The sequence below is a fragment of the Nestor notabilis genome, unplaced genomic scaffold (assembly GCF_000696875.1).
Source record: "Nestor notabilis isolate BGI_N333 unplaced genomic scaffold, ASM69687v1 scaffold23948, whole genome shotgun sequence".
Classification (NCBI taxonomy): Eukaryota; Metazoa; Chordata; class Aves; order Psittaciformes; family Psittacidae; genus Nestor; species Nestor notabilis.
Window position 1 is genome coordinate 1,710 of NW_009940949.1, and position 27,983 is coordinate 29,692.

General features: G+C 40.0%; 1 protein-coding gene across 1 annotated transcript; it reads left to right on the top strand.

The window, feature by feature from the left end:
• LOC104410471 (NADPH oxidase 4-like) lies at nt 1-27,983 on the top strand (the record flags this gene model as incomplete). Its single annotated transcript, XM_010020634.1, has 6 exons — nt 1-133; nt 3,344-3,424; nt 7,797-8,022; nt 10,059-10,223; nt 10,367-10,429; nt 27,923-27,983. Coding segments are annotated over 6 exons (729 nt in total), but the record flags the coding sequence as incomplete, so codon positions are not given.

The following is a 27,983-nucleotide window of genomic DNA, read 5'->3' on the forward strand; positions in this document are numbered from 1 at the left end:
GTCATAGGAACAAGCATACCTCTGCACAGTTCAAATGCAAGTTATCTATGTCCATTTTAGTTCCAGGTCTGACTGGAGTCATTATGGTGTTAGTATTGTTCCTAATGTGTACAGCTTCTACGTATGCCATCAGGTAAGAAATAATCTGATTATTATGCTGAAAAATTCCATTTGAATAATCATATTTTCATACTGATCAGAGGGAATGAAGAGTAAATGCAATATGAGGCAAGAAGCATTTAAATGAGTGTTAAAAGTACCAGTTTTCTTGCTCTATTTTATTTTTTACTAGCTTGTGGGTAAATTATCACAGTGAATTCTGTATTCAAAAAAATCACAAACCCTGATTAAATTGCCTTCACACAAAAATACTGTTTAAGGAATGTGTGCAGTTAAAAATCCAGACCTTTAAAAATTCAAATAGTTCTTTTTTCCTGTTTGCACAGGGAAGGCAGTAAACTAAGCATATGGGAAGTTCTGTCCAATGCATAAATTAAATACACTGGAAGTAAAATAAGTTGATAACTTGATTAATTATTTTCACCAAACTGTAAAAAATCCAGCAAGAAAAAGAAGCTGCAATGAAGAAAACCAAAATAGAATTGTGCTACTTAAGTAGAATGTTGGTTTTTTAAAGCTCTGCTTCTGGTTGTCAGATACGTTCTTTTTAATGTTGATTATAATACAAAACAACAATGCAGTGTTCACTAGGAGTATCTGCTGGGATTTCTGAATGTTTGTCTCTCCAATGGGTTCTGGTTCTGCACCAACATTATTGAACACCTATTATAGTACATTTGAGTGACTGGTACCTTGGAGGACCTCACCCAATGCAGTAGCCTTATAAAGCTTGGATTCTGCAATTAAAGCATATAAAATGCCCCTTGATTTTTATAGCAGTCTCTGGTGAATTCAGAGACTGATTATGTAAATACCTCATCTCAGTTCAGCAAACACTGAAGGGTATTTTAATTCTGTATCTTCAAACATTAATGGTGCTTGACTGATGTGAGCTTGATGTGTGGTTTTGAACTTCGTTGAACTATATCTATCTTTCCAGAGCAGCAATGTTATCAGGTGCCGATTCAGGAAAGCAGATCAGCAAATACTTGTGCTCTTTCTGTAGGCAAAGATACTTCCAGGGTTGAGACTTTCGTGAGGCTACAGAAGTGCAGAATGAGACTGCTGTGCTGTATGTCAGGCATGGCTGCACATTACATAGTCCACACAGATGGCTCTGCTTGCAAAAGAAAGCCAGTTTTGGGAAGGTGGAAAAATAAAACAATTACTTCACTCTGCAGCAGTGAGCCAGAATAAAGCCGTTTTCTCCAAGGCCGTGTTAAATTAGAAGAAAAGAACAACATTTATTAATGATTGGGAAACTTGGGAAAATACATCTAGTTGCAAACATATTATTGGAAATAATAATTTATGGGTTCTCGCAACAAAGGTTTCCATCTTTTTAAGTTACGTGCCTGTTACTACCTTTTTTGATTACTATATGTGCAAGTGCTTTCCTGTCTTTGTGCCATTTAGCCAGCAGAATCAAAGCCCTTAAGAGATCATCTGCATCTCCTGTTACTCCAGCACTAATTCTTATTTAGAAGTTTTATCCTGGCTTCTCTCTCAGGCCTCTGGCTCAAGCTTTTCTTTATAGTGTGCCTTCCTAAGAAAACAAGCTTCTGTGCACATCTTTCTGTCCCTTTCCAATCTCGTTCCCTGTGGATTCTCATGTGCCTTATGATGGCTAAGCTAATGCTGTAGTCTTAGGAGAGTGTTCACTGCCTATCAGAAAGTGGGCTTTTTAAAAATAGACTGTTTGAAGACTATTATACTCTCTTGGATTTCAGCCCTAATCCGCTCCTGCACACTGATCTACTTAATCATTGCTTCCTTCGTATGTTCTTCCTGGAGTTTTCGTATGCATGATTATCCTGCTATTTTTGTGCTTTTACTTGTTCAGTAAACTGTGTGAATAAGTATCAGGAGGATTGAACTAGCTGCTAGTGTTTTAAAAGGGATAAGTAAGTATTGTTGGATCTTTCTCACAGCTCCTTGCTGATACTGATGAGTGGCTGCATGGAAATGCTTGAGGGTGGGTAGTTAGAAATGGTTTGAGCAGCCTCAAGGAGGAAAAAAGGTTAGTGTGATGCTGAATAGGAGAAGGATGGCCAGGTGAAGGGTGGGTTTCATAGCCCCGTTGCTGGGTTCCTTAGAACTGTCCTTGCTTAGATTTTACTTTGGTGGCCCTCATATTATCAAAATTAGTTTTTCTGCCTTGAGGAAGTGAGTCCTGTGTTGACAGAAACAAATGCAGTGTGCATTTCAGATGTGTTGAAGCAAAGGTAGCTGTTTATGTAAAAGGCTGTAGGAGGAGAAAAGGTTCTGAGAAAAGTTAGTCATGTTAGAGGAGTAGCTTCTTAAACTATGTTCTCACAGTTTAGGTTGTTTGTTATTTGACAGTTATTCTGGCTTATGCACGGGGTAGGATTTTTGGTTTTGGAAGGAACTTTCCTACCATGCTGTGTAATGTACAAGGTGCACTTGTGTGCTATGAAGTAGAGTATTTTCTTAACCATTTGGTTGTTGTCATTTTCTGGTGACTACTTTACTCAAGAAAAAACAAACAAGCTTAATAGAAAACAATTCCAGATGGATATTTTCTTTGGTCTTGGTTCTTTTTGCGTTACTTAACAAATTACTGATGAAAGGAAGTCATCTGTCCCCTTCACCTCTCCTGATCTTCACAGTGGTAATGTTCCTCTTGTTCCTCCAAAGATTACCTGCCCTCTTGTTGCCTCCTTGCTTTAGTTCCCTTCCTCCTGTCTCTCCTTCCACTTTATACCCTCACGAGTTTCTTTTACCTTTCCCATCTGCCCTTCTGCTGTTGGATATGCTACTTGTTTGTACGCTGTACTTGTAGTGAGACATTAAACACCACAGTCCTATATCAGGGCAGGGAGGATGCAAGAAGGCACTCATTTTAAAGAGGTTGAGTTTTGAGTCTGGAGGCTGAAGAACTGTTACAGCTCTAAGGATCTGATAAAGGATAAGTGGGACCTACGAAAGCAGTGAAGTCTCCTAATTTAGAAAAATTCTTCAGCTCTGTACTTATGTGTTCTTCATCTCTCTTTCTCAGCTTTTTGCCTCTGTGCCAGTCACCTGTTCTTCTCAATACTTAATTATTTGCAAGTACAGTGTGCCTGTAGGAACGCATACTGGGCTTTGAGTAGTCTACATTACTGTGTGGTGTATAATGATGTCCTGTGTGCACAGATCCACTTTAATCAGCACTGATTCCATCTGAGTGAAACAGCATTGAACCATGGTTTATTCTTTTCAGGGTTTCAAACTATGACATCTTCTGGTATACACACAACCTTTTCTTTGTCTTCTATATGCTGCTGCTGCTACATGTTTCTGGGTAAGTAAATAGAAAACACCATCCCCTTTTCTGAAGCACAACCAGAAAGAGTGGTTCCCTTGATTGCTGCCTTTCCTGAGCTTGCTTGTACACAGTGGGCCAACTTCTTGACAAGGTGCTATCCCCTTCAGTTTTTCAGCAGGTGTTTGTTTAAATAAACTTCACAAAATAGCTTTGACAATTGTGTGTTACTAGAGCCAGCTAGCACAAACTTCTTCACTTACAAGTTTGTTCCTTGTCCATTTTACCAGTTTCTAGTGGGAAATCAAGAAAACGTTATTGTTTCTTTTCAGCTCCTTCTTACATGACTGCTGAGAGAACGTAAAACAAAGTTGCTCATCCCTTGCTCTTTCCTCTCTAACTTCCATTTTGATTCCTGAAGAAGGAGCAGCCTCTCCTTAATTATCTCGTTCTCATTGCTATGATACAAAATGTACTAGTTTTTCTTCTTGTTTTAATAAACATCAGACCAGTGCCATGAAGCTGATGGTCAGGTCTGTATCAGGCACAAACAAAACCTAGCTCTATCGCAAGGTAAAGCAGCTTCCACAAGCTATGCTCTGTGAAAATCTGGTCCCTTATCATCTCAGAAATTTCCTTTGTAGAAGCAGGTGCAAAGATTGGTATAGGGAAAGGAAGGTGCATTTGAACAAGGTTCATTTCTCCATGTAATCAAACATCTACTGAAACACAAGGTGCTGGAACGACTGTGTGACACTGAGCACCGCTGCTTAAAATAAACAGTGAAAGGTAATTAGGCTTGGCAGGATCACAATAGGAGTATGTTGTTGAACTAAACACACAGCTTGAGATCTGATGAATTGGAAGAATAAGTTCAAAACAATTGGAACTCCTGGACACAATTCCAGTTCTCTCTGGGTTTATTTATTTACTTATTTTGCTGTGGCTGAGCTCTTGTTCGTATCTGGAGAAGATGGATCTAATGTGTTCTCCCCATCCTGGAGAAGGATGAACTATTGTTAAATTATTCTTGACAGGTGTTTGTCTAACTTCTGGTGGCTGAGATCCTCTAACCTCCCTAGGCAGTCTGTTCCAGTGATTGCCTTCAGAGTACTTTTCATGTACAGTCTTATTCGTCTCCTTATATATTATCCTTTGCCCGCTGTATTCCTAACCACTTCATGTTGCCACTTCATGAAGGAAGAAGTCTAATTGGAGAAGTTTGCAAACCAAGGCTGCGGTAATGTACCAAGCGTTAAACAAGTATCTTCTACACAGCCTCCTTAGTATTGAACTGGGAAGTTGTTCAGTGCAAATCTGAAAGAACTGTCAATTAAAAGTGGGAGCAGAATGAGTCATGAAGAGTGGGAGTCAGTTCAAGTTTAAGATGCTGAAATGTAGGTCTCTACATGTTTTCTCAGGTCTTTCTCCCATTATAGTCTAATGAGTTCTAATAAATACAGTCAATGGAGCCAGAAGGATGTGTCAACTAACCTGCTGCTATAAAGATCTACACTCAAGTGAGCTGGATTGATTTCTGGGCTCCATTCGTGATACTGATTAGAAGATGATTCTTATTCTTCTGAGAACAAAGGAAGCTTAGATACCCACACCTAGGTGCCCAAATGACTCCTTCATGGCATCTCTTAGAGACTTGCAGATGTATGGCCAGTTACTCTACAGAGCAAGGCAACTCCTGCGGCTGGTTGGGTGAGGATCTACCTGTCTTTGGAGACTCTCCTTTTGAGTATTTCCACAGTATTCCTGAATTCTTGCTTTGTTTCTAATTATTATGAGTATGTTCTTGTATCCTCTTCTTCAGGGTAGCCAAGCACTGCTCAGCAGTATATAAAGTGATATAAGTCATCTGTCATATGTTACTGGTTTATTCCTCCATCCCTGACAAAAGGGAAAGGAGACTCTTTCAGGCAGTTATCCAAAGACTTCCCTTGCTGTTGTACTTCTTCAACATGACTTCCAAATGTTATAGTGGCTTAAGGCTTGGTGTGTATCTACATTGATTTAGCTGTATTTTAAGGCACTAATAGCAACAACAGAAAATAGTTTATGTAAAATAGAAATTTGATGTTTCTACACCAAATGTAAGGAGCTGTAAAACTTATAAACCTTTTGGAGCCAGATACTCAGCTCATCGAAATTTGGTGTTACTGTGGAGTTAAGTGGGTTATGCTAGTTCATAGGAGCTGAGTATAAGGCTTTTATGCTGCCACTAAAGTTGTCACTGAAGTTGTCCAAGGATTTAACTTCGAAAGGGTGAAAAGTCTTAAGATTCCATCTACACATTTACTTTCAGCAGACCCCCTCAAGCAACTCACCTTGAGCTGAGCAGCGGAAGGGGATGAGAAAATAGGAACAGTGCTATTCCCTTTAAAACCACTTAAAACCATTGTTCTCTAGTTTATCATCATAAAAATCTCAAGAAATAATAATATATGTTTTCCAGATTTAGCCAGAAGTGAATTTTATCTCTATTTTGGGGATGGAAAAAACTGGGGCAAAGGTTGATGTGTGCCCATGTAAATCCTGCATGCTGTGTTGTTCAGCCTGTAGGACACTTTCACATTACTTACCTTTTTTGTCTCTCTCAGTTTTGTTTGGTTAAGAGATGTCTGTCTTCTATTTACTGACATCCACCCTGAGCTTTTATGTATTCAAGTATTGCACCAAAAAAGTATATGAGGGCATATCTTAATCTCCTTAAGAGTTTTGCAGAACTCATCTGTTCTGGTAACTGCTCTTGAGTGTGTAAGACAACTTGCTGTTCCTTGACAGCTTCAGAAATGGGAGTCATTGCAGCTGCTGTTAACAGACAGCTTTGTCATCCCAGTTTGCTGCTCAGTTAGCATGTTTGTAATAGTTTTAAACAAACTTAGAGATCACAGGAGGGGGATGCTCAAGTTTGCAGTTCAGCTATTCATGTCTCAGGGAAATCTTTGAATCCTCTTTGGGGTTGTCCTGGGTACAGAGATGCTGTGGGAGCAGCTGTCAGGCATGATGGAAGAATATTGCATGTGCTGTGACTTCCAGCTAAATCCATGAGGCGCCATAAGGAGCAAGGAACTAGCATAATGCAAGGGATATCTGTCACTTTGCAAATATGCAATGACTAACAATGATACCAGGTGCAAGTGATAGGCATGATTGGGCTATAAATACAAACAGAAGCATGGTTGTAGGCACATGGACATTTCCCAAGTGATTCTCCCAGGGTTGGACATGGAGTTTAGAGTGAGCAGGTTTAGCTTCCAAGCTGTATATTATTCATTGGACCATGCGGGAAGCTTGTTACTACCTGTCAGAATTACATTTCAATAGGTAAGATTGCCAGTAGCCTGTTGGAGTGTATTTAAGTTGGGAATATTGCAGATGCCCTACTTGTCTCTCTTCTTGTGAATTAAACTCTCTCACTGCTGCGGTGTGTGTGTATGTTGGGGAGAGGAGGGAGGAACACATGTCCTTAAGTTTGATTATATCCTTGAGATGAGCCTTCACTGCATGGCCTAGCACTCAGAGGGCACATCTCACTAGACATTGTGTCAGTGTGCTTTATTTCCCACCCAGAACCATCCTATACAGTTGTCATTTAACCTTTTGTTATTTTAAACATTCCTCCTTGCAGTTTAACTGTCATCAGATCCAGGTTTGGAGGCAAGTAGTACTTCCCAGGAATTGTATTACTAGTATTATTGGTGCTTCCCCACGTCCATGTTGAGATAACCCAGAGCGTCTCAGGTTTCCACTTCTTTCTTCATAGCTTCTATTTGCAGCTGAAAAGTTCTCACTTCATTTTACTATAAATTTAACTTTAGCTTAAAAAACAAGCATGGAGCCTGCTAAATAATTTGCAAGAAAGATTCCTTGGCTATCATGCAGGGCTTTCCTTTTTGTTTCTATTTGACAATATGATATTCAAAGGAGCAAATTATACCAGTATGTGCAAAACTGATAAAACCCAAGTAATGGGGACATTCCTGCAGTTATGATCTGGCGATTTAGGCCACTTCTGCTCCAGATTGCCTTAAAAAACAGGGCTTGCTGACTGAAGGGAGTATGAGTGAAAACAGCTTGGGTGTGATGGAACTGGAAATGTGATTATTTAATTTTTTTCAAGGCTCCCACAATATCTTCCCTCTTTCAAGCAGTATTAAGCTTGAGGCTGTTCAGTGGGAGAGTGCCAAGTGAGCTGGAAAAGTTAAACCTTGCCTTTAGTGACAGAGGGCTCTATTGTTGCGAAGCTTCAGCCTCATTGAAAGTCCTGAAAGCAAATGGAATAAGAGTTCTTACAGAAGATGAGCCTTGTGACTGCTTTCTAAACCCCTCTCTCAATTTATATAGTATACTTGGTTTTGACTGTTAATTCAGTGTCTTTGCTGGTTTTGTTTTCCTGTAGGGGAGTGCTCAAGTACCAGACCAACTTAGAGGAACACCCTCCCGGTTGCTTTAATCCTAACAAAACACTCCGACAGAACATGACGGTGCCAAAGGCTTTTGAAGACCTGTTCCCTGACTATACTACTGAACCTTTCCCGGATGACTTAGTACCAGAACCCTTTCTACAAAATAGCTTTGTGAGAATTTGTTCCGAGGAACCCAAGTTCCAGTCACACTTCCCAGAGGTCTGTATGATCCGACGTTTCAGGTATTACAAGCCATGCCAAGTCTTTCAGTCAGCCATAACCACTAATTATTGCTTTTCCAGACCAGATGTTTTAATAATGGAAAATATTATTAAAAACCTTTCAAGGCATTCAAAGATTTTGTGGGGAAAAAAACAATCTGTATTAAACCTTGAACTGCATTACAATGTGGTGCATAGAAGAGGGCGGAAAAATGTCAAGAGATTGGCTGTAATGTTCTTTTTTGTACGACACAATAAGAGATGTATTGGTCTTGCTATAAATGTGACTTTAAATTACAGCATAGCACTTCAGAGGAAACATTTATATAACATATTCATGAGGTCCCTTTGTAAGCATTGTGTCGCAGTAGTTAATTGAAATAATCAAACTCCATTTGTTCTCTTTTTACCATGCGGATGCAAGCCCTAATATTAATTTCTGGGTTGCAGTTGGTTGTGGTTTGGCTTTGTATAGCCTGTTGTTTGCAGACAGGCTTGTTTTATGTGTGGCATGGGTAAATGAGTATGATGACAGTGGGGATAGAAAAGCCTTTTCTTTTTCTGTTTTCCATTTTCCTTTTGATTCTTTATGCTTTGTGGCAGCAGCTTTATATTCATCCAAATTTTCTCTTTTCTTTTGAGAAAAGATGAGCTGGGCTGTATTGGCAAGTAGCCTGAGGAAGTTCAGGATATGGAGTCCAAGACTCACTGTTCAAGGTGGTCCCATAATAGACCTCACAGGAGTTTTACTTTATTACTATCATTGTTTTCTGTAGAACACGTGTCCCATACTACGTGCAGTGGGAACCCATTTTACTAAGGAGCATGTAGTCATAGTAAGAAACAGTGAATTCTACATTGAAGTCCTCCAACAAAGTTCTTTGGGTTTGTGTTTTGTTGTCATAACTCTCCTGAATTACAAGCATTGATGTATATGTGGCTCCATATGACCCCTGGGACATCAGACAGTCTTCTTAGGGGCTTAAGATGTCTTCTTTAGAGCCCTTTATAGGAAAAGAAGAGCCATGGAAACAAATGGCCACTCAGTGTTTTTCTGGCAGCTTGTGACATGATTTAGGACTTTTTTTGATTTGGAATGGTTTATGCACGTAGTAATGCCACGTCCTCTGAGCTACTGAAGGTTTTAAGGCCAGAGATGCTTGAGGAAATCAAATGCTCTACTAGTTCCAAGAGATGCTGACATATAACTTCAAAAGTTGGGAAGGGTAGATGGATGGGGGTTGAGAGCAATTCAGTGCCATGGCTTGAATGACTGAGCAGATGTGGAATTAGTGGTTAGCTCTGCCATAAGCTCTTAGAAATTGACTAGTAGGATAGGATTTAGCTGAGCAGTTGCAAATGTCTCCATCTGAGATAGTCACCCAGGGCTCCCTTTATAATCAGTACAGAGAAATGGGCATTTCCAGGGCATTATTTGTCTACCATACACGTCTTCCACAGGGACAAATGAATTGTGGTTCGGAAGTGCCCATTTCTCTCCCTTGTCTATGATTTTACACTAGTTTAATGTAAGCATAAATTCTATAGCACAAGAATGCTTATCTCTTAGGTTTTACTTTTTTTTGTTCCTGAGATGGTTAAAGGAAGGTAATAGTCAAATAATACTGCAAGTCAGACAGTGTTTTTTCATAAAGGTTAAGCAGTTTTGTAGTACTTTGGTTTGTTAGATTTTGAAGCAATGTATGTACTGTGTCATTCACTGCTGAAACCAGTCACAATCCAACTACATAAAACCAGAGTAACATGATTGCAAATGAGGTTATTAGCATTTTGTTTCTGATGAGTTTTATGATTGAAATTGTTTGTGCTTGTGGATGATGCTGCCGATTAGAATGATTAAGCCTCCACAACGTGCTTGGATTTCTGCATGTGGAGAGCTTTGGAGGTTACTTGTGACCAAAACACTGTTCCCAATGGATATGGAATGAGGTCCTGCAAGCACTCATGTAGTTTTGAAATTAGAAAACACAAAATGAAAAGTCCTTGAGTTAGCGTATCTTTGTTCTCCCATAGACCTGGTTTTGGATTTCTGGACCTCTGTGCTTGTACTGTGTGGAAAGGCTGTACCGCTACATCCGCAGCAATAAACCAGTCACAATAACTTCGGTGATAAGTCACCCCTCCAACGTCCTTGAAGTAAGGATGATAAAGGATGACTTTAAAGCAAGACCTGGTCAGGTGAGTTTGTGAGCCCCTAAAAAATCACTGCTATTCACATAGCATGGTCTATAGGGATGACTTTTGTATATACTAACCCTTGACTGAATGTTTTGAACATATCTTTTCTATCATTTTATTTTCTCTGGCTGATTTTGTTTCAGTATGTTATTCTACACTGTCCGAGAGTGTCTGCACTGGAAAGCCATCCATTCACCCTTACAATGGTAAGAAATACTAAGTTTTTTCTATACTTTCCCTTTCATTTATATTTGGTAAGCAAATGGCCTTTATTTCCTTCAAGGTGAAAATTTCTTCCAGAAAAGCTTATGTTTCATTTATGAGGGTACCAATGAATATGAAATGGCATGATTGTTATGTATGACAGTGCTCAATACATATTTAATTTTCTCCACTGTTAAGAAAACAATAATGGGAACTTCTTCCGGAGTCTTCCATACGTGAAAAACAATAATAGATAAATACACCAAATCAGTGTGATTTTGATCGTTGTTTCATAAAAGATGTTTCAGCCATTTTTGTTGACCTTAACACAGAATGAGCACAAATCTTAATGAATTTTCTGTCATCTTTCTTAATCAATTAAAAGATATTCCTGCAACTGCTTTTTCTGAAGCTAGAAAAACATCAAGTTTAAAAAAGAAGTTTCTAAATAGTTTTCTTTATTTTTTATATTAAGAGATATATCAATGACTCAGAGTGATCATACCAGTGAAATACAACATGAGAATTATTCGCTCAGCTCAGTTGAGGCTTGAATGGGAATTGGACCCCTTGGAGACAGACTGGAATAAAGTGGAATTGCATATAAATAGACCAGAAGTTCTGCAGGAGTGAGCAGTGCAGAGGCTTGGGAAATGTTGTCAAAAAATCACTGTACTGCACTGGTTATGTTATCACAAAAAGCAGAGTTCAAGGCTCAATATTAGTGGCAGCCTTTTCCTTTCAAAGGGAATAAAGGATTTAGGATTGCCTGAAACAGATATTCTTCTTCAAGAAGACAGTGGAGATAAATATTTATATTTGATTGTTTTCTTTGGACTGATAACTGATACTTTGTCCCCACTGAATTGTACCTACTGCTACGGAGCAGCTCAGGTACTGTTACCCGAAATTCATAAGGCACAACCAGGTCCTGTCCTATTCCAGTTCTTTGATTTTTTGGAGTGTTTTAATTTGGGCTTTTTTGTTTTAATGTATTTATCTATATGCCAAGACAAGAGGCAAGTACTGTCACAGGGGAACCCACACTAAATTCCACCCAAAATAACTTTCATGCTCTAAATCTGGTGTTGAATCTCACTTAAGGGAAGCTGCCTGTGGATGGCTTGGTGAAGTAATACTGGCACTTGCACAGTCTGAGTTTTGCAAAGTTTTCCTAGCTATTCACTGTACTGGTGTAAATCAGAGGCGTGTGTAATTTATCTGTTAACTATAGCAGGCAATTTTTAAGGCTTTCCTCTTTGTAGTGCATGAAGATAACTAGATATGCAATGCTGAAAAATGATGTGCATTGAGTGTCGTGGTTTAAGCCCAGCTGGTAACTCGGAACCACGCAGCCACTCGCTCATTCCCCCTCCTTCTTCCTCCCCACGCTCCTGGAGGGATGGGGAGGAGAATCAGAGGAATGTAAATCCCACGGGTTGAGATAAGAACAGTCCAGTAACTAAGGTATAATACAAACCACTACTGCTACCAGTAATAATGATAAGGGAAATAACAAGGGGAGAGGATACAATTGCTCACCACCCGCCGACCGATACCCAGCCCGACCCGAGCAGCGATCTGGGCCTTCCGGGTAACTCCCCCCAGTTTCTATCCTGGGCATGACGTGCTGTGGTATGGAATACCCCTTTGGCCAGTTTGGGTCAGGTGTCCTGCCTCTGCTTCCTCCTGGCTTCCCCTCCTCTCTCGCAGAGCATGAGACTGAGAAAGTCCTTGGTCAGAGTAAACACTACTGAGCAACAACTAAAACCTTCGGTGTTATCAGCGTTGTTCCCAGGCTGAAAGTCAAAAACACAGCACTGCACCAGCTACTAAGAAGGAGAAAAAATGACTGCTGTAGCTGAACCCAGGACAGTATCCACCCCTTATTCCATACCATTCACGTCATGCTCAGATCCCACATTTTTCAATATACCATTGCTTTTGTTTCATATATAAACCCAGGACGGAGCATGATGGAATAGTAGCAGAATCAGTCAGTAATTTTTGTGCAGAATGATACAGTCAATATTTATTTAGATTTTTTAATTAGTTTAGTGATCAGAAGATAAATAGAAAGAAGTTAACAGAAGTCTCAGATTACTCTTTAAACTCCTTTGGTCCTACCATAGCTATAGTTAATAAAGTTAGACCTGTTTTATACCAGTGGACAGATCTTATTTGAACATTAACCTCAAAACATCATGTTCTCATTTTCTGACTGTCCAACTCAGTGGAAATCAAAATAGCAGCAATAATTTGATCCTTAGTACTAATTGCACAGATTGGAAACTGTGAGACTCTATAATAATAAAGTTCTACTCTTTCTATATTAGGACCCTGCTAAAATAGTGGATTGTGTGATTCTAATTTCCAGAAATAATGTCAAGAGTATTAGGCCTGGTATAGTTGTCTTTTTGCTGGCAAAACTTCTAATTTGTTATAATGAGAGTTTTTTATTAGAAAAGAGACTGCTGATATGGATCTGCTGGGTTAGATCATAGGACAAAGTTGAGTAAGATGTTTTCTTGAAGCCAGATTGTTTGTAAGAGTTGAGGATTTTATCCAGTTTAAAATGGAAGACTTTAATAATGCAAGTTATGAAAACCTACTTTTGCATGAAAACTTCGAGATCTAGGAGTGATGGAAAATAGATCTCTTGTTATGAGTTTGACTGTTCTTAGTAAATATAAATAACTCATTCAGAAAATGTGCAGTATATTACCAACACATAAGTCTAGTTGATAAATAAAATCTAATTGACTGGAATTTTTACGGTCAGATATTAAATACGTAGCATTAGAACTAGCAATTTCCACTCACACACAATGCATTGTATTTTAAGTATGTAATACTAGACTAGGCAATTTCTGTTCATCCTCATTGCCGTACGTACACTTTAAAGTACATGATACCCTTCAGTGTACCAACGTACCCTTCAAGATCGCACACATATTTTATCTATTACAAGATATGAAGTTACCACTGAGTTACTGAGCTTCATTTTTATTGCCACAGACATATTTCAGTAGAACATCAACTGTGCTGGAGAAATGCAGTTATTGGGTAAATGGCTGTTTTACAGCATAATGAGGATTTGAAATGGCTGGGTTTATGACAGTCTTTTTGCCCAGCCTAAGCAGGGGATAGTCATTTCCACATGTCTTTCTAGGTCACAAAATATGGCTTGGGCTGTTGTCCTGCTTAGAAAGGGGGTTTTTTTGTCGTTTAATATGATGCCAGACATTAACTCAGTAGTTTTTTATGCTCCCATCTGACCTACTTGTAGTTATCAAGCAAGCTGGAAGACTACTGCTGCTTCTTTTGCTGGATGATGATAATCCCTGGGTTATTTTCCTAGGCAGGTGTAGGATTGTGGGGCTCAGAGGCACAGCAAGAGCAGCATGAGGGGGACATGGGGCTTCGCATACTAGAAGTGCAGTGCAGCAGTGACTGCATCAGAGCTAGGAGGAAGACTGCAGCCTGCTTCATGGTGCTGTCATCCTGCTTAGAATCATAGAATGGTTTGGGTTGGAAGGGACCTTTAAAGGTCATATAGTTCAATCCCCTGGCACTAAGCAGGGACATCTTCAACTAAATCAGGTTGCTTAGAGCCCCCTCCATCCTGACCTTAAATGTTTCCAGGGGTGGAGCATCTACAACCTCTCTGGGAAATCTGTGTCAGTGTTTAACCAGCCTCATCATGAAAAATTCCTTATATCTAGTCTGAATCTACCCTCTTCTAGCTTAAAACCATTACCTCTTGTCCTACTGCAGCAGGCCCTACTAAAAGGTCTGACCTCAGGCTCTATGTGATGTCCTCTTTTAAGCTGATGAAACATCTCACTGTACCTGAAGTATGCCTAAAAGACAGTAAGTGACCAGTTCAGATATATCTTTATATTCTAAGCAAGGACTATAAGCAGAAGTGGAAAGGAAGGGGTGTATCAGTGTGAAGGAGTAACGCAGATATCTTACTAGTCCCTTCTCTTTTCAAGGTTGTGTAATATTTACAGTTTAGCTCAGTTTCTTACATAACACCAGGGTGGAGGAAAACACTGGGAGACTGTGTAAAGGGCCTGAATCCACTCCCATTGCACTCTGGCAAAGCTCCCATGTGCTTCACTCGGAGCCAGAGGGAGCTCTGAATCGTAACCAAGTGGACATAAAGAGGTGGGCATTGTTCAGGAATGTGTGCAGTGTCCTTTATTTTCTTTTCCTTTCTGTCTGCTGAAAGAGTTCTTTCCCTGCTGATGGGAGGAATGAGCAGAAGCCATTGGTGCAAAATGCACACAGGGAATTTGGAGAAGCAAAATGTGTGTTGCTCTGAACTCAGAGCTGCCAGTCTGGTTTCTTTGCTAACCTGTGACCTGGCTCTGCTGTCAAAGGCTTCATGTCACAGAATCATGGAATGGTTGAGTTAGAGAGGGACCTCTGGAGGTCAACATGTCCAGCTCCCCTGTTCCAGCAGGGCCACCTAAACCCAGCTGCCCAGCACCGTGCCCAGGTAGCTTTTGAATATCTCCGAAGATGGAGACTACTCAACCTCTCTGGGCAACCTGTGCCAGTACTCAAGTCACCCTCAAGGTAAAAAAGTGTTTCCTGATATTCAGAGGAAGCCTCCTGTGTTTCAGTTTGTGCCCATTGCTTCTAGTCCTGCCACCGGGCACTGCTGTGCAGAGCCTGTCTGCATCCTCTTTGCATCTCTCCGTTCAAGTATTTATATGCATTGATAAGGTCCTCTTCAGCCTTCTCTTCTGCAGGCTGAACAGCCCTAGGTCTCTCAGGCTTTCCTCATAGGAGAAGTGTTCCAGACACTTAATCATCCTCCAGCCTTGGCTGGACTCTCACCAGTATGTCCGTGTCTCTCTTGTAGTGAGGAACCCAGCACTGGGTCTCCTAGTGTGGTCTCACCAGTGTTGAATAAATGGAAGGATCACCTCCCTTGGCCTTCACCACTGTCACTTGCGCACACTGAAGTTCAGGCACTCGGAGATCCCATTTTCCTCTCACAATCAATATGGAAGCTGGCATTTTTAAACTCAACTTTTGAAATGTCCCTCCACTGGTTTTTATTCACAAGTGACTTTTTATTCACTAGTGTGGCTCCTTGACTTTGTTATCCATTGGAAAGGCTTGGAATGTTAAGGAAGGGATGACCCAATATCTGGGATTTCTGCAAATGACCCCCTGGCCAGTGCTAGGTAGTTAGTTCATAATGGGCAACTCACTTTGTATTGTCTTCATTGCTCCATTGTCTTTGGTTTTACATTAACAAAGTGCTTTTTAACATGTTTTACTGTGTTTCTTTCACTGGTTTCTGTACACAACTGTTATATGCAGTGTAAAACAATGTTAGTAACATTTTCAGTCCTGTGCATCTTTGTTTCTGATTTACTTGGTAGGGCATGATTGCATCTTACAGTTGGATCTGAGCAGAATACAGTTAACTCCAAGATACTTTGATCTGTAGTAGGGAGAAATGTTTTCTGTAAATAAATATTTTAGTTGAGGGTTTGTAAATGGACAGATTATTTTTGTGTGTTCCCACTTGATGAACTCTAATATGGAGATTTGTCTTTCAGACCAAGTGCACAATATGGTCTGGAGATCAGACCATCCAAGGAAACATCAGAAATCTTAGTGCTGTGCTTCCTGAGACTGACATTTCTTTACATTTTTGTGGAAGAAAGCGTGGAGCTCATCTGCTGTGGAATACAGTTTGAATGTCATTGTCTGTAACAATCTTGGAAAAGAAAACAAGTGTTAGCAATAATAGAGGTTTCTGCTAGTAAGAGTGGGCCTTCATCACAGTTCAAATACCCAAATGCTGCTTCTACTCTTTAGTATACAAAGCCCCACCTCTTACCAAAACATTTTGGGAAGTATTTGTTTCCTCTGGCTTCATTCTGATTACTCTTTTTTTTTTAACTTGTATAACAAGAAGAGGCCAAGGCTTGCGTTCTATGGTAGCATCGGTTTTCTTTCCAACTCTGTCTTGTATTTTCCACTTGGTTGTGAGTTCCCTCTCCTCCCAGACACTTAAATACACTACTGATTATTTGCAGCAGCACAGAACCATAGTACTGACCGGTTATAGCTGCATGCTTTGTATTTTTCTGCTAATGAATGACTTCAGAAGTAGATTCTCACTTTGAATGTATTTTAGTGTCTTACAAAGAAGTCACTTTTATCTGCTATGTTTTTGGCATGTCTTGCATTGGCATGCAGTGACTGGAAGTAAGCCTCATGGAAATAGCCTTCAGTTTTGCAGATGTTAAAGTGCTTCAGAAGATGTGCTGGGTCCTTCCATGTGGTCTGTGCTGAATCTGCTAGAGTCAGTGCAGGCCACAAACTCTCACAGGCTGCAGTTTAGACAGCTTGGCAACCGAAAGACTGGTGTCTACTCCTAGCACCTCATAAAGCTTGATAACCTTGTTGTTTTAGCAGTGTTGATTTGCTTGTGGAAAAAGACGGTATGAAGCAATTACATAATTTCACATGGGACTTAGACTGTGACCTTGAAGTAAGGACAAAACTAAGAGGCTAATTCTTAATTTGGGGATGGCTCGGATGTAAGGATTAGTGAAACTTGTGTTCTGCAGCAAACATCCACAAATGCAGGATCAAATGATGTTACACCAAATTTGTGACAGTTTTGGTTGTCACTAGCTGCTGTCATGCCCCTGCCTCCCCTTGGAGCTGAAATCTGCATTGCATAAAAATAGGAGATACTGTTCTGGCATTGTCGTGTGAATTCAGAGCTCGCCTAAACTGATGTCTGAATTGCTTAATGTTTAAAATCCTTCCTTCTGGTGCATGCATGGAACAATGCAAACTGTTCAAAACTGTTCTTTCAGTGAGTATCATCTCTAAAACAGAATTCCCACCTCTGAGAAAGAAAGAAAACTTAGTCCTAAGGGTACACGCAGTAGTGAACTGAGTCTTACTGCTGCCTTCTACAGTGGTGGCTATAGAGTAGAGCTTAGTAGGTGCCTTGGTGGTTGAATGAGTTAGTTTGCAGAATCCTCTTTGCTGAAGTGCTGATGGAAAGGCTTCATTAAGTTTTATGGCAACAGCATAGAGCTGCTATTTGGAATAGTTTGGGTTTTTTTTTCCAGCAAAAATACTGTGTCTCAATGGATTTTCCTCTTTCACTTCTGATGATTGTATATAGTAAATTATCATTTCAGGTGTCTGGACCTTATAGCAGCCTTCCAGTACAATAAATCTTAGCTCACTAAGTTCAGCCTCTTCAGGCAGAGTAAAAGCATTGCCTGGTTTGTTATAGGTCAACCTTCACTGACTGACTTGACATAGAGATTTCAGTCCTTTCTCCATCATTCCTTCTGACCCAGCACCATTGGTAGAATGCCTCCTCCTATCCTGTAGTTCCCCGTTAGCATCCATAATCCCTTTTGGAAACAATTAAAAAGCCACCTGTTATTATAATAAAAGGTTTAATTTGAAGATACTAATTTGCAGTGTAAGAAGTCGACTGTTTATGTAGAAAGAGTCCCACCTCTTCTGCTCCTGTGAACAGTGCAACCTTAAACATTTTGGATAAATGTCCTTGTACTTTACTTATATCTATAAAGCAGACTAGGACCTCATCTGTCATTCTAAGAGATATATCCTGAGCTTGATATTTGTTGCCTTTTCAGATTAATACTGGTTCAGTGCTGAAGTTGTCCTTTAGTGACTTTTGTTTAAATTAACATTTTTTTTTAAAGTTAACAAATTAATATGTATCCCAAGATATCTTGTTGGTACTCAGACAGAGGTAAATAGTATAAATTCCTATTGAGCTTTCTCTGCCTCTCTGTTTAAGACATACTCTGCATATCCGCTGATAAGTAGCTTCACAGATAAGAGTTTATAGAGGCAGATGGCGTGGAAGTGGCACACGTAAAGCAAAATATAAAACCAAAGCAAAGACCACAGCCTTCAGACTCTAGGACTTTATGAAATACCTGCTTTTATATTAGCAGGAGTGGCTGCTTCTTCAGATCCTTCAGAGAGTTTTGGCTCTTCGTCCAATATCTATATCCTAGTTCTGGTAGTAGGTCATCAGAGATAACTACCTGCGACAGGTAGTTTCAAACTTCCTTTGAAACTATAAATTTTCTCCTTGTTACAATGTGCTCTGACCTCCCTTATTTCAGTGCTGCCTAACAAATCTGCTTTTAAATCCCACTGAAGTAGAACCTGGAAGAGTCTGGTCATACAAGCTCCAAGAACTTCTGCCCTTTAGCTGGTTCTCTGTCTTTTTGCACAGATGGTTAATTTGAAGCAGATCACATCAGGATTTGTAGCGCGACGTCTTTCTTCCTTTCCTTCCACATGTAGTTCTGCATGAGTAAGAAGAGAAGGCCTTGAGGGGCTTGAATTCTCTGCTTGTATATATGGATGGTTAAATCCGTGCTAAGTCATTTATGACATGTAGTAAGTTAGGGAGCCAGTATGTGTGCATTTCTGAGGAAGTCAAAGCTCTATTGAGGAAGGGAGAGGACAAGTTTGCATATTCAGATAGTCTGATTCACAAACAAAATCCAAATATATATTACTGAGGAAGAATACTTTGCCTGATTATTATCCAAATTAAAATCCTATAAAGTAATAATTACTGAACCCTAGGCAGAGAAACTTTTAAGTCCATTAATCATCTCAGAGTAGGTAGAAGAATTGCCTGGAAGAGGTTTCGGGATGTAGATGACTAATTACAGTACTGTACCTAAATAGTTTTAGAGTTATTACTTATTCATAAATTTTCTGCCATTTAAGGTTTTTTAGTTGTTTTGGTTTGAGTTTTTTTTTTAATAGATTGAGTTTTCTTTGTTACCTCCACACCTCTATTTAAGTCCATCTGGTATCTGGATTTAGGGGTAGTAAGATTACAAGATGATGGCCCTGATCTCTACGTTTACAGTTTTGAGTTTGATGCCTTGTCAGAAAGGTCTCAGCAAATAATACATGAGTATAAACAACTGTCACAAGTAACTTGCTTTTATAAGAGAAAATCACTGTTTTGTAGAGCCACGGTTGTCTTTATCCTTGGGTAATCCAGAATTAATTTAAAATCAGTAAAGGTATTAGCAGTCTAGCAGCTAAGTTTTAGCTCAAAGCTTGTTTTAAGCAAGAAGTTTTGTACTGTGCAAAGAGCAAAACTGGAGATGATGGAGAAACATGTCCTGTACTATAAACTTGAGAAATAAACAATCCACAACAGGAAAAGCCTAGGGCCAAATTCTGAAATACTTCATAAAAAATAATTGAAAAGTTGTTGTAAGTTTGCCTGAGTAAGAAGTATGTGAAGACATCAGGAGCTAAGTTCATACTGACAGATAAATACAATAAACCCAAAATCTAACATGATGACATTCTAATAAGATTTGTTAAATACTTGTGCAAATGGTTATGAAACTTGTCTTTAAGAGATGCATTACAGAGCATTTAGGGAAATGCAGATATGAAGTATCTTGCTGGCAAACGAAAGAAATCGGTAGAGCTTGTCTGCTCTTCATAGAAGTAGACAATCTAGCAGCTGTTTGGCAAAGAATTCTAGTAAAACAAGAATAAAATAGATTAATATTTCAGATGCCTTTTATGCTTCCTTAGACTTTCTTGTTTGGTTTTGGGCTTAATAGTTTTGGAGTCTGTATAAAAACCCTATGTAAACCTTTACTTTCATTTAAACTTACAAATCTGACTCTTTTGGATCAAGGGAATATAGAAATTGTTACACTCGAGTTCACTAAATCCTGAGTCCTCCTTCAGCAGATACTTTAAACAGAAGGTGTCTGATCCCTTTCATGAGCACTATTTTTTTCTGATATTATGAAAGTAAATTTACAGTATACATCAAGCATCTGCTGGCTCCAGTGGTGTGCTTTCTCCCATCAGAGGCAGTTAGCTGCTAGCTCGGGTTAGGGAAAGGTCTAGGAAGTGCAGGAGAAAGTCAAAATGAAAAAGCCAAGCACAACTTTTAAACATGTGGACAAAGTATCGGAGGAAATGAAGCACCCTGCTTCTTGCTGCCCTAAAATTAAGACCAGCTGACTGGCTGGGATCTGTGCTTTAGCCTGGCAAAATACTGTGTGTGCTGGTAGGGTAGTTTGGAGGCACACAGTGTTATTTAAGGTGTTGGTGATCCGACTAGAAAACCTGTTGATCCTTTGATGGTTCTTTCCATGAGTGCCTCACACCACAGGGAGCCAGTTAGCACGAGTCTGGAGATGGCCCGTAGTTGCTGCTCAAGAATGATGGAGAAGGAGCCTTTTGTGCCATTTAGTTTCCTTGTTCTTGTGTTCATCAGTGCAGCAGTGTGGCTTGGCAATGTGTCCACGTACCCTTGGAGGACTTGGAGAGGCAGCCTTGGGCAGAGACATTGCTCTGCTGCCTTCTGCTCCTTTAGGGGACAAAGACTTGCGTCCTGAGCATCCCATAAGGTTGTTTTTTCCACTAGCTAACGTCTTGAAATGCAGAAATTATATTGTCTGAATATTGCTAGGATTGAAACATTTTTTGCTATGTTATAGGGCGTTGGACTTGATGATCCTTATGGGTTCCTTCCAGCATGAGTCTGTGAAGTGTAATGTGCCTGCTGTGGTGAAAGGGTGGTCAGCAAGGTGTTTTTACCTTGGTTGAGCTGCAGAGGCAAAGAAACACTGACTAGTCTGTAGAAGAGTATCTGTAGCAGCAATAGAGTAGCAGTTGGGCTGTTACAGACGTACTAGAAAATTAATTAAGTAATTGCATATTATTTATTCAACAGTATACTTTTTATGTATCACTGTATGTGTTTTACAGCTACTATTGGTCTATTTACAATCCTAAGGCATCTGTTACAGTAAAGATTTGTGTTTTCTCGTGGTGCAAAATTGAAATCAAGGAACAAATGCTCATAGATTGAGACATCATTAGAAAAAAAAAGATTGTTTTGAACACTGAGAGTAATTTAACAACTGAGGCTGCAGGGAATGAAGTAGTAAAGGCTGAACTATGGACTCAGTGGGTGTGGGTTTGTGGTTTATATTACAGAAAAAGTTAGACCCCAGATGACCAGAACAATCCTTCTTGACACTGCAGCTGACCAGTGATGCATCCTGAGCATCCCACAGTGTGATGGTGTGTTTTTTCCACTAGCTAGACTGGAGGTGTTTGGGTTTCTACAACAAGGAGTACAAGGGAATTGAAAGCAACAGGGAAGGGTGTCTGGGATATGTTTCTGCAGCTGGGCTGCTTGCAAGGAGTCAGCTGTGCAATGGGAGGGCTCTGGCTGAAGCAATGGGTATTCAAGGCATGGTGGTCTCGGCTGTGTTATCCAGACACCCTTGATACTTAAATCATGTTCCTTGGTTAGGATTTCCCCACATTCAAAATGTTATGATGTCTGCTGATGTCTGCCAGTTAAATTAGGACAGCTGTAAGACCAAGTCTCTAACAGGGAAAGCTTTTAGACAAAATCCAATCTGTAGAATAACACGAAACAGAAAAATAGAGTCCTTTTAGAGAATCTCCCAGCCTTTGAGGCAGAGATGTGCTTAAAAGAGTAACTCCTCAGATTAACCTTTATTTTTTTTCCACTGAAATCTGCTGCTTATGGGATTCGTTAGTTTAAAACAGGGGTAGCCCAGTGTGACAGAGGTCACCTCCTGTGAGTCAGACTGAAGTCTAGCTACTATTTTTTGGCTACCTATGTAGAGCATGCCTGTGTTTGTCATCACTCCTCTTCATTTCCTAATGGCAGGATGAATCATTTTAGGAATGTTTGTATCAGTTCTGTATGAAAACAGCTACCGCTTACTGAGCTCCTGAGGTTCACATTTTCTTAGCTGAAAAAGCTGAAAAACTTTTCTTTTTCTTGTCTCTTTTTTCCCCTTTACAGGAGGGAAAATACACTGTGTTTAGTTCTCCTCTTCCCCCCCCAGTTCTGTCTCTTTCTCAAACATGCTAAATCTTTAATGTGTTTCTCTTGATCTGTGTAACAGTTTGTCCGAGTCTGGAGCAAGGATGGGCTGATGAAGCGGGGTTTGTGGTGCAGCTGGTTCACACGGGCAGGCAGGCAGAGGCATGGAAACAGAGCAGGGACTCCGCAATGTTTACATTTCCTGCCAGGATATCTGCAATTCCGTATTAGGATCATATCATGGCTTTTTCCCCAAAAGTAAAAGATGCCTTGGAAGGAGTTTCTCTTTATTTAAACACTCTGCAATAGCTTTTTAGTTCCCAGAATCAAAGATGAGGTTTCACTTTGTTTTTCTAGCTGGGTGCAATTCAGGCCACCCACTACAGCACCAGACACTGTTGGTGCTTACTGTGGTTCATCAGCTTGAGAGCAGTATGTCCACAGGAACCTGCAAGGAGCTCTGTTTGCAGAGCCACATGGTGGTACATAACTTGGGCATCCCTTTCATCTCTTTTTTTCTGATAGTAGATATTCTGCAGTGTTATCCTGGTGTACGCATCAGCACTTCTGTGACAGCACTGTAATCAAAACCTAACAGCTCTCTAAAGAGTCTTCATAATTCTTATGGTAGAGGTGTACAGAAGAACTGGAAACTTTCAGGAATTAACTTCCTATTTTCTTGCTAGTTTGCTGTTGACTCACCCCAACTCCCTGCACCCCGAGGTGTAAAAAGTAGCATCCAATATTCCAATAGTATGTAATACCATTAAAATGATTTCATTAAGGTTTGTCCAGTTTCTTTTTCTCGGCAGGATTCTTGGCTGGGAGTAGACACCAGAGATGTTAAATATTCATGGTATTCTAAGCTGGAAACACAGATGCCAATAACATAGTTTTCATTTGCTGTATGTTGTGCTCTCATATGCACAGATTTCTCCGTTGCTCATCGCCTCCAGTAGATTTTTATACCATTATCAAGTGGGTGAAGTAGATTACTGCTATGATCCAGCAGTAATCAGCTCACTCACTTTGTCTAAAGCAAAGCACACAGGACAACTGAGATCATGTTCACAATGTAAAACTGATAAAATAAATTTCAAGTATGTATTAATCTAGTAGTGCTTTAACCAGTAATTAACTTACTAAGATTATTAAAAAATATCTGTATTTTATGTCAACATAGAGGTAAATAGTAGAGCTGCAGCTACTGGTTAGGGTAATTTTGTGGTTTATAAGCATGAAGTTCTCCAGGGATTGTTTCAAGTTTCCTATGGGGTAATTTGCATTTGTATTTCAAGTTAGCTTGGAAAAAAAAAAAGGAAAAAAAAAAGCAATACATGGAAAGGTGTTTTTTCATCGAAACATAGAATAATCTGTATTCCATCAGCTTTATCTACATATAAAATAGCATTCTCACTGCTTTGAATGTGAAAATACACACAGAAATAAAAATAGGCATTATAAAGTTGCTGTCATGTGATTAACAGCTCTGAAGAAATCTACCAACTTTTCAATGCTAAGAACATAGTTTGGTTTCTCCAGGGGTGGAAATCTGCACAGCTCTGTTAAACTTAACAGAATTCCTTGGGTTTTCAGCTGGTTTTGGAGGATGGCCAAAAATGCTGGCAGGTAACCTGATTAGCGTAGACATTCCCACCTGAAAAATCTTCCACTTTTTAAAGGTATAGATAGCTTGAGGTCATAATAAGATTAACATAGCTTCGTGTAATTGCACAGCTGCCACAGTTGATTTATGTACCATAGCATTTTAATCAAATGAGTGTGGCAAATGGGGTTCATTTAACTCTTCAAAATGCAGAATGAACTGCTGAAAAACTTACCGGTTGTGACCTTTTGTTTAACAATATCTAATGTGTCCTCTCATTACAGGCTATCCAAATTAGTGATTTACCTGTTTGGAAAGCATTTACTTAAGGAAAAGGAAATTATTTGGGTTTTGTTTATTTTTTCTTCAAGATTGGCTAATCTTTACAATTTCCTCTTGGGCGTTGTACTGGGCAATAAGAAGAAATAAGGAGCTGCATGCAGCTCCCACCACCGTAGAGTTAATAGTCACTGGATTGTTTCTTAGGGCTCCCAGACTAAAAGGAGCAGAGGGAAATCCAAGCACTAGTTGCCAAAACACATTTAAAAACCTATTTTAATTGGTTTTGTTCATAGCTGCAGAGAGGACATCATGCATTGCTGAGGCCACTTTGATACGCCTTTATTTGACCAAGGCTCATGTGCTTATTCTCCTGATTTCCAGTTTAAGAGGGTGCTTCAGCTTGTGCTTGTCTTCATAGAACATAAGTAGATGTCAGTTTAATGTGGGTATGAGCTGACTGCAATATGAATCTTGAAGCACTGCTTAGCTGTGCAGTGTTTTAAAGATGAAATATGGCAAATTGAAAGTAAATTAGGTGATCAGAGACTTAGATACGTAAAATGGCCAAGAGCATCATTATTCACAAGATTTTTGACACTGTTTCTCATAAAATCCTCATAGAGAAATTGATGAAGTGTGGAGCAGATGAATGGGCAGGGAGGTAGGTGAAAAACTACTAGCCTTAAAGGGTTGCAATAGTAGCACAGAGTCCAGCTGGTGGCCAGTCAATAGTGTGGTACCTCAGGGGTCAAGACTGCCTTGCAAATGATACAAAACCTGGAAGAATGGATGATGCAGTACGTGGTTGTGCTGCCATTTGAAGGACCTTGGGATCCTGGAAAACTGGGCTGACAGTAACTTCATGAAGGTCGTGAAAGGGAATTGCCAAATCTGCCTCTGATAAAGGATTACTCAGGTACTAGTGATGGGAACTGACTGTCTGTAAAGCTGTTCAGGGGAGAATGACCAGAGGGTCCTGGTGAACATCAAGCTGACCATGAGCCAGCAATGTGCCCTTGCAGCAAAGAAGGCCAACAGCCTCCTGGGATATAATAGACAGAACATTGCCAGCAGGTCAAGGGAGGTGACCCTCTGCTCAGAACTGGTGAGATATATCTGGAGGTCAGTGTCCCATTCGGGCTCCCCAGCACAAGAGAGACATGGACATATTGGAGCAGAAAGGGATAGGAAGATGAACAAGATACTGGAGCATCTCATATGAAGAGAGGCTGAGAGAGCTGGAACTGGTGCAGGATTGAAGGAAATGGAGCCAGACTCTTCTCAGGGGCACCCTGTGACAGAACAACACAAACTGAAGTACAGGAGGTTCCATATGAGCGTAAGAAAAAGCCCACTTTTTTCTGTGAGGGTGGCACAGGTTGCCCAGAGAGTCTGTGGCGTCTCCATGCTTGGAGACATTTAAAGCATGACTGGGCACTGTGCTGGCCCACCTGCTCTCACAGATGTGTTTGAGCAGGGTCCAGAGGTGCTTTCTAGCCTCAGCTGTCCTATGATTCTGTGATCTCATGAAGAAGGTTAAATATATAAGAGGATATTTTCATTGCACTTCATTACACATGCCCAGTCATCTGTGGGTTACACGAGCACATTCCCTTATTGACTTCTCTTTCAATGTCAGGTTCTCCAATCCTCTCATCATCTTGGTGGCCCTTTGCTTTACTATCTACAATCTTTCCCCCTCTCTTGGACAAGGGAAGTTAACTCTGTGTAGCATAGATGATGGGTGTGTTTCCTCTGGTAAGATTTAGCTGCACAGTAAGATTTTTCCACAACTCTCATGCCCAGTTATAAGTATCAAAATAGGGTTCCTAAAGTCTAAAAAGAAATAAATATATTTTTTATTGGCTTCTTTTTTTTTTCTTTTCAGTAATGCAGAAAGGAGATAATCACAAGGGTAATATTAAAGATAACAGATTTGTACGTATTCTGGCTGGAGACAAGTGGTATTCTGCCTTTAACTTTTATGGAAGGAGGGAATGACAGACAGTTTTATTGAAGATATGCTGAACTGGGACTGTGCATAGTTGGACTAAGAAAATCACTCAACCTCCTGTAAAACACAGAGAGCCCTGGAACAGCCCAGACTGAAAAATGTACTTAGCTAAAGGCTGTTAGAGAAACCCGCAGGAGAACATATCTTTTTGCAGCCAGTATGCAAGTTTCTAGCCGAGAGGCTGTTTACATACTTCTATGTGCAGAATTGGTCTTGATATCTTTATTGGAAGACCTTGCAACGAGCCACAGCAAATAATGGCCTCATTGTGTGAGGTTTGCCTGCATCCCTCCCTTGATGCCATTTTATTTGAAGGCTAAGTCTTGCTGAAATAATTCTGACATAAGTTTCTATACCAAAACTTTATAGGAATACTTGACAAGGAATTATATATGAGTCTCTCTAGTAACCAGTACTTTTAACAAGAATGCTCTTCCCCTTCAGGAGTGACTAGCTGGGACATTGCATTCCCTGTTCTAAGTTGGCCAAGATGTAGAGAATACTAACCTTTTATCTGTGTCTGTTAAGTAAAGAACTGATAGGAACTGATCAGGTTTCCCACTCCACAACAGATTATCTTGGGAATGCTAATGTCAACGGTCCAGAACAGAGCCAAGAAGTGATGGTTGATTGCTTATTTGACGCTTGGATTCACTACCTGGGCCTCTTTCATTTCTAGTATAGATGAGTTCCTTGAATTCATTTTTGTCTGTAGCAGTAGAAGAAAAAGACAGGAGTGTCATCTGTTGGGTGTTGGATTCATGATGGACTTTGGATCAGTCATTACAGTTTCTAAGAAAGGTGTCAAAACTCAATAGTAATATCTTTTGCCAACAAGAAAACAGTGGTGTTGGTTTATAAAAGGGAAGTGAAGAATCTTCTCTTAAGGAATAGTTGCCTGTCCTGTTTATGTGTGAAATCACTTGGTGTACCTGTAGAAGCTGTCCAGACAGTGCATTTGAAATCTTCCTATTGCTAACAAGGAATGAAACTGACAGCACTCCTTAGATCTTTGACATGGCTTGACTGGAGGTTTTTAGATACTGTGGTGTGAATAAGACTAAATAATCTCATTCCTGTGTTGATAGTAACAAGTAGCCCCGAGGCAAGGGCATAGGTGCAGAGTGAGAGAATGATGGCTGCAAAGTATGGTGTGTCATGAAATCTGGTGTTTTCTCTTTGTTCTTGTGAAGTGCAGCAAAATCTGCTTCCATTTAGAAGGTGTCAGTTTTGTGAGAATGATCAGCTTGAAAACATGTGCCCTGACATTCAGAAACCAGAAATCTCTTAAATACCTTGATTTAGGAGTGATGAGGCAGTTCCTGATTTTGAACGATAAGTGTCAATAGTAGAGGGTGTATTGCTGTACTGTTGGATCCTCAGTTGGTATCATTGCTCAGTGAAGTGGCTGCTCTAAATCGCAAGCCCATCCCAAACCCCTTTGTGACCAGAAGAAGCAGTTAAGACTGAGTGGAGACTATCCATACTTGGCTTTCTGACCTGTACTGATGCTAGACTTGTTTACTAAAGTGTATATGTATAGCTATATACCAGCATAGCTGCTGTTACGGCTGCTCAGGAATAACATATTTACACCAAGTTCTGTCTTAACAGCTGTACTTTGAATGTGTTTTGTTATTTTCTTGTTACTCAGAAGTGGTCCTTAATATATTTAATATTTTTAGTGCCCTACAGATACCAAAGCAACGTTTGGGGTCCACCTTAAAGTAGTAGGAGACTGGACAG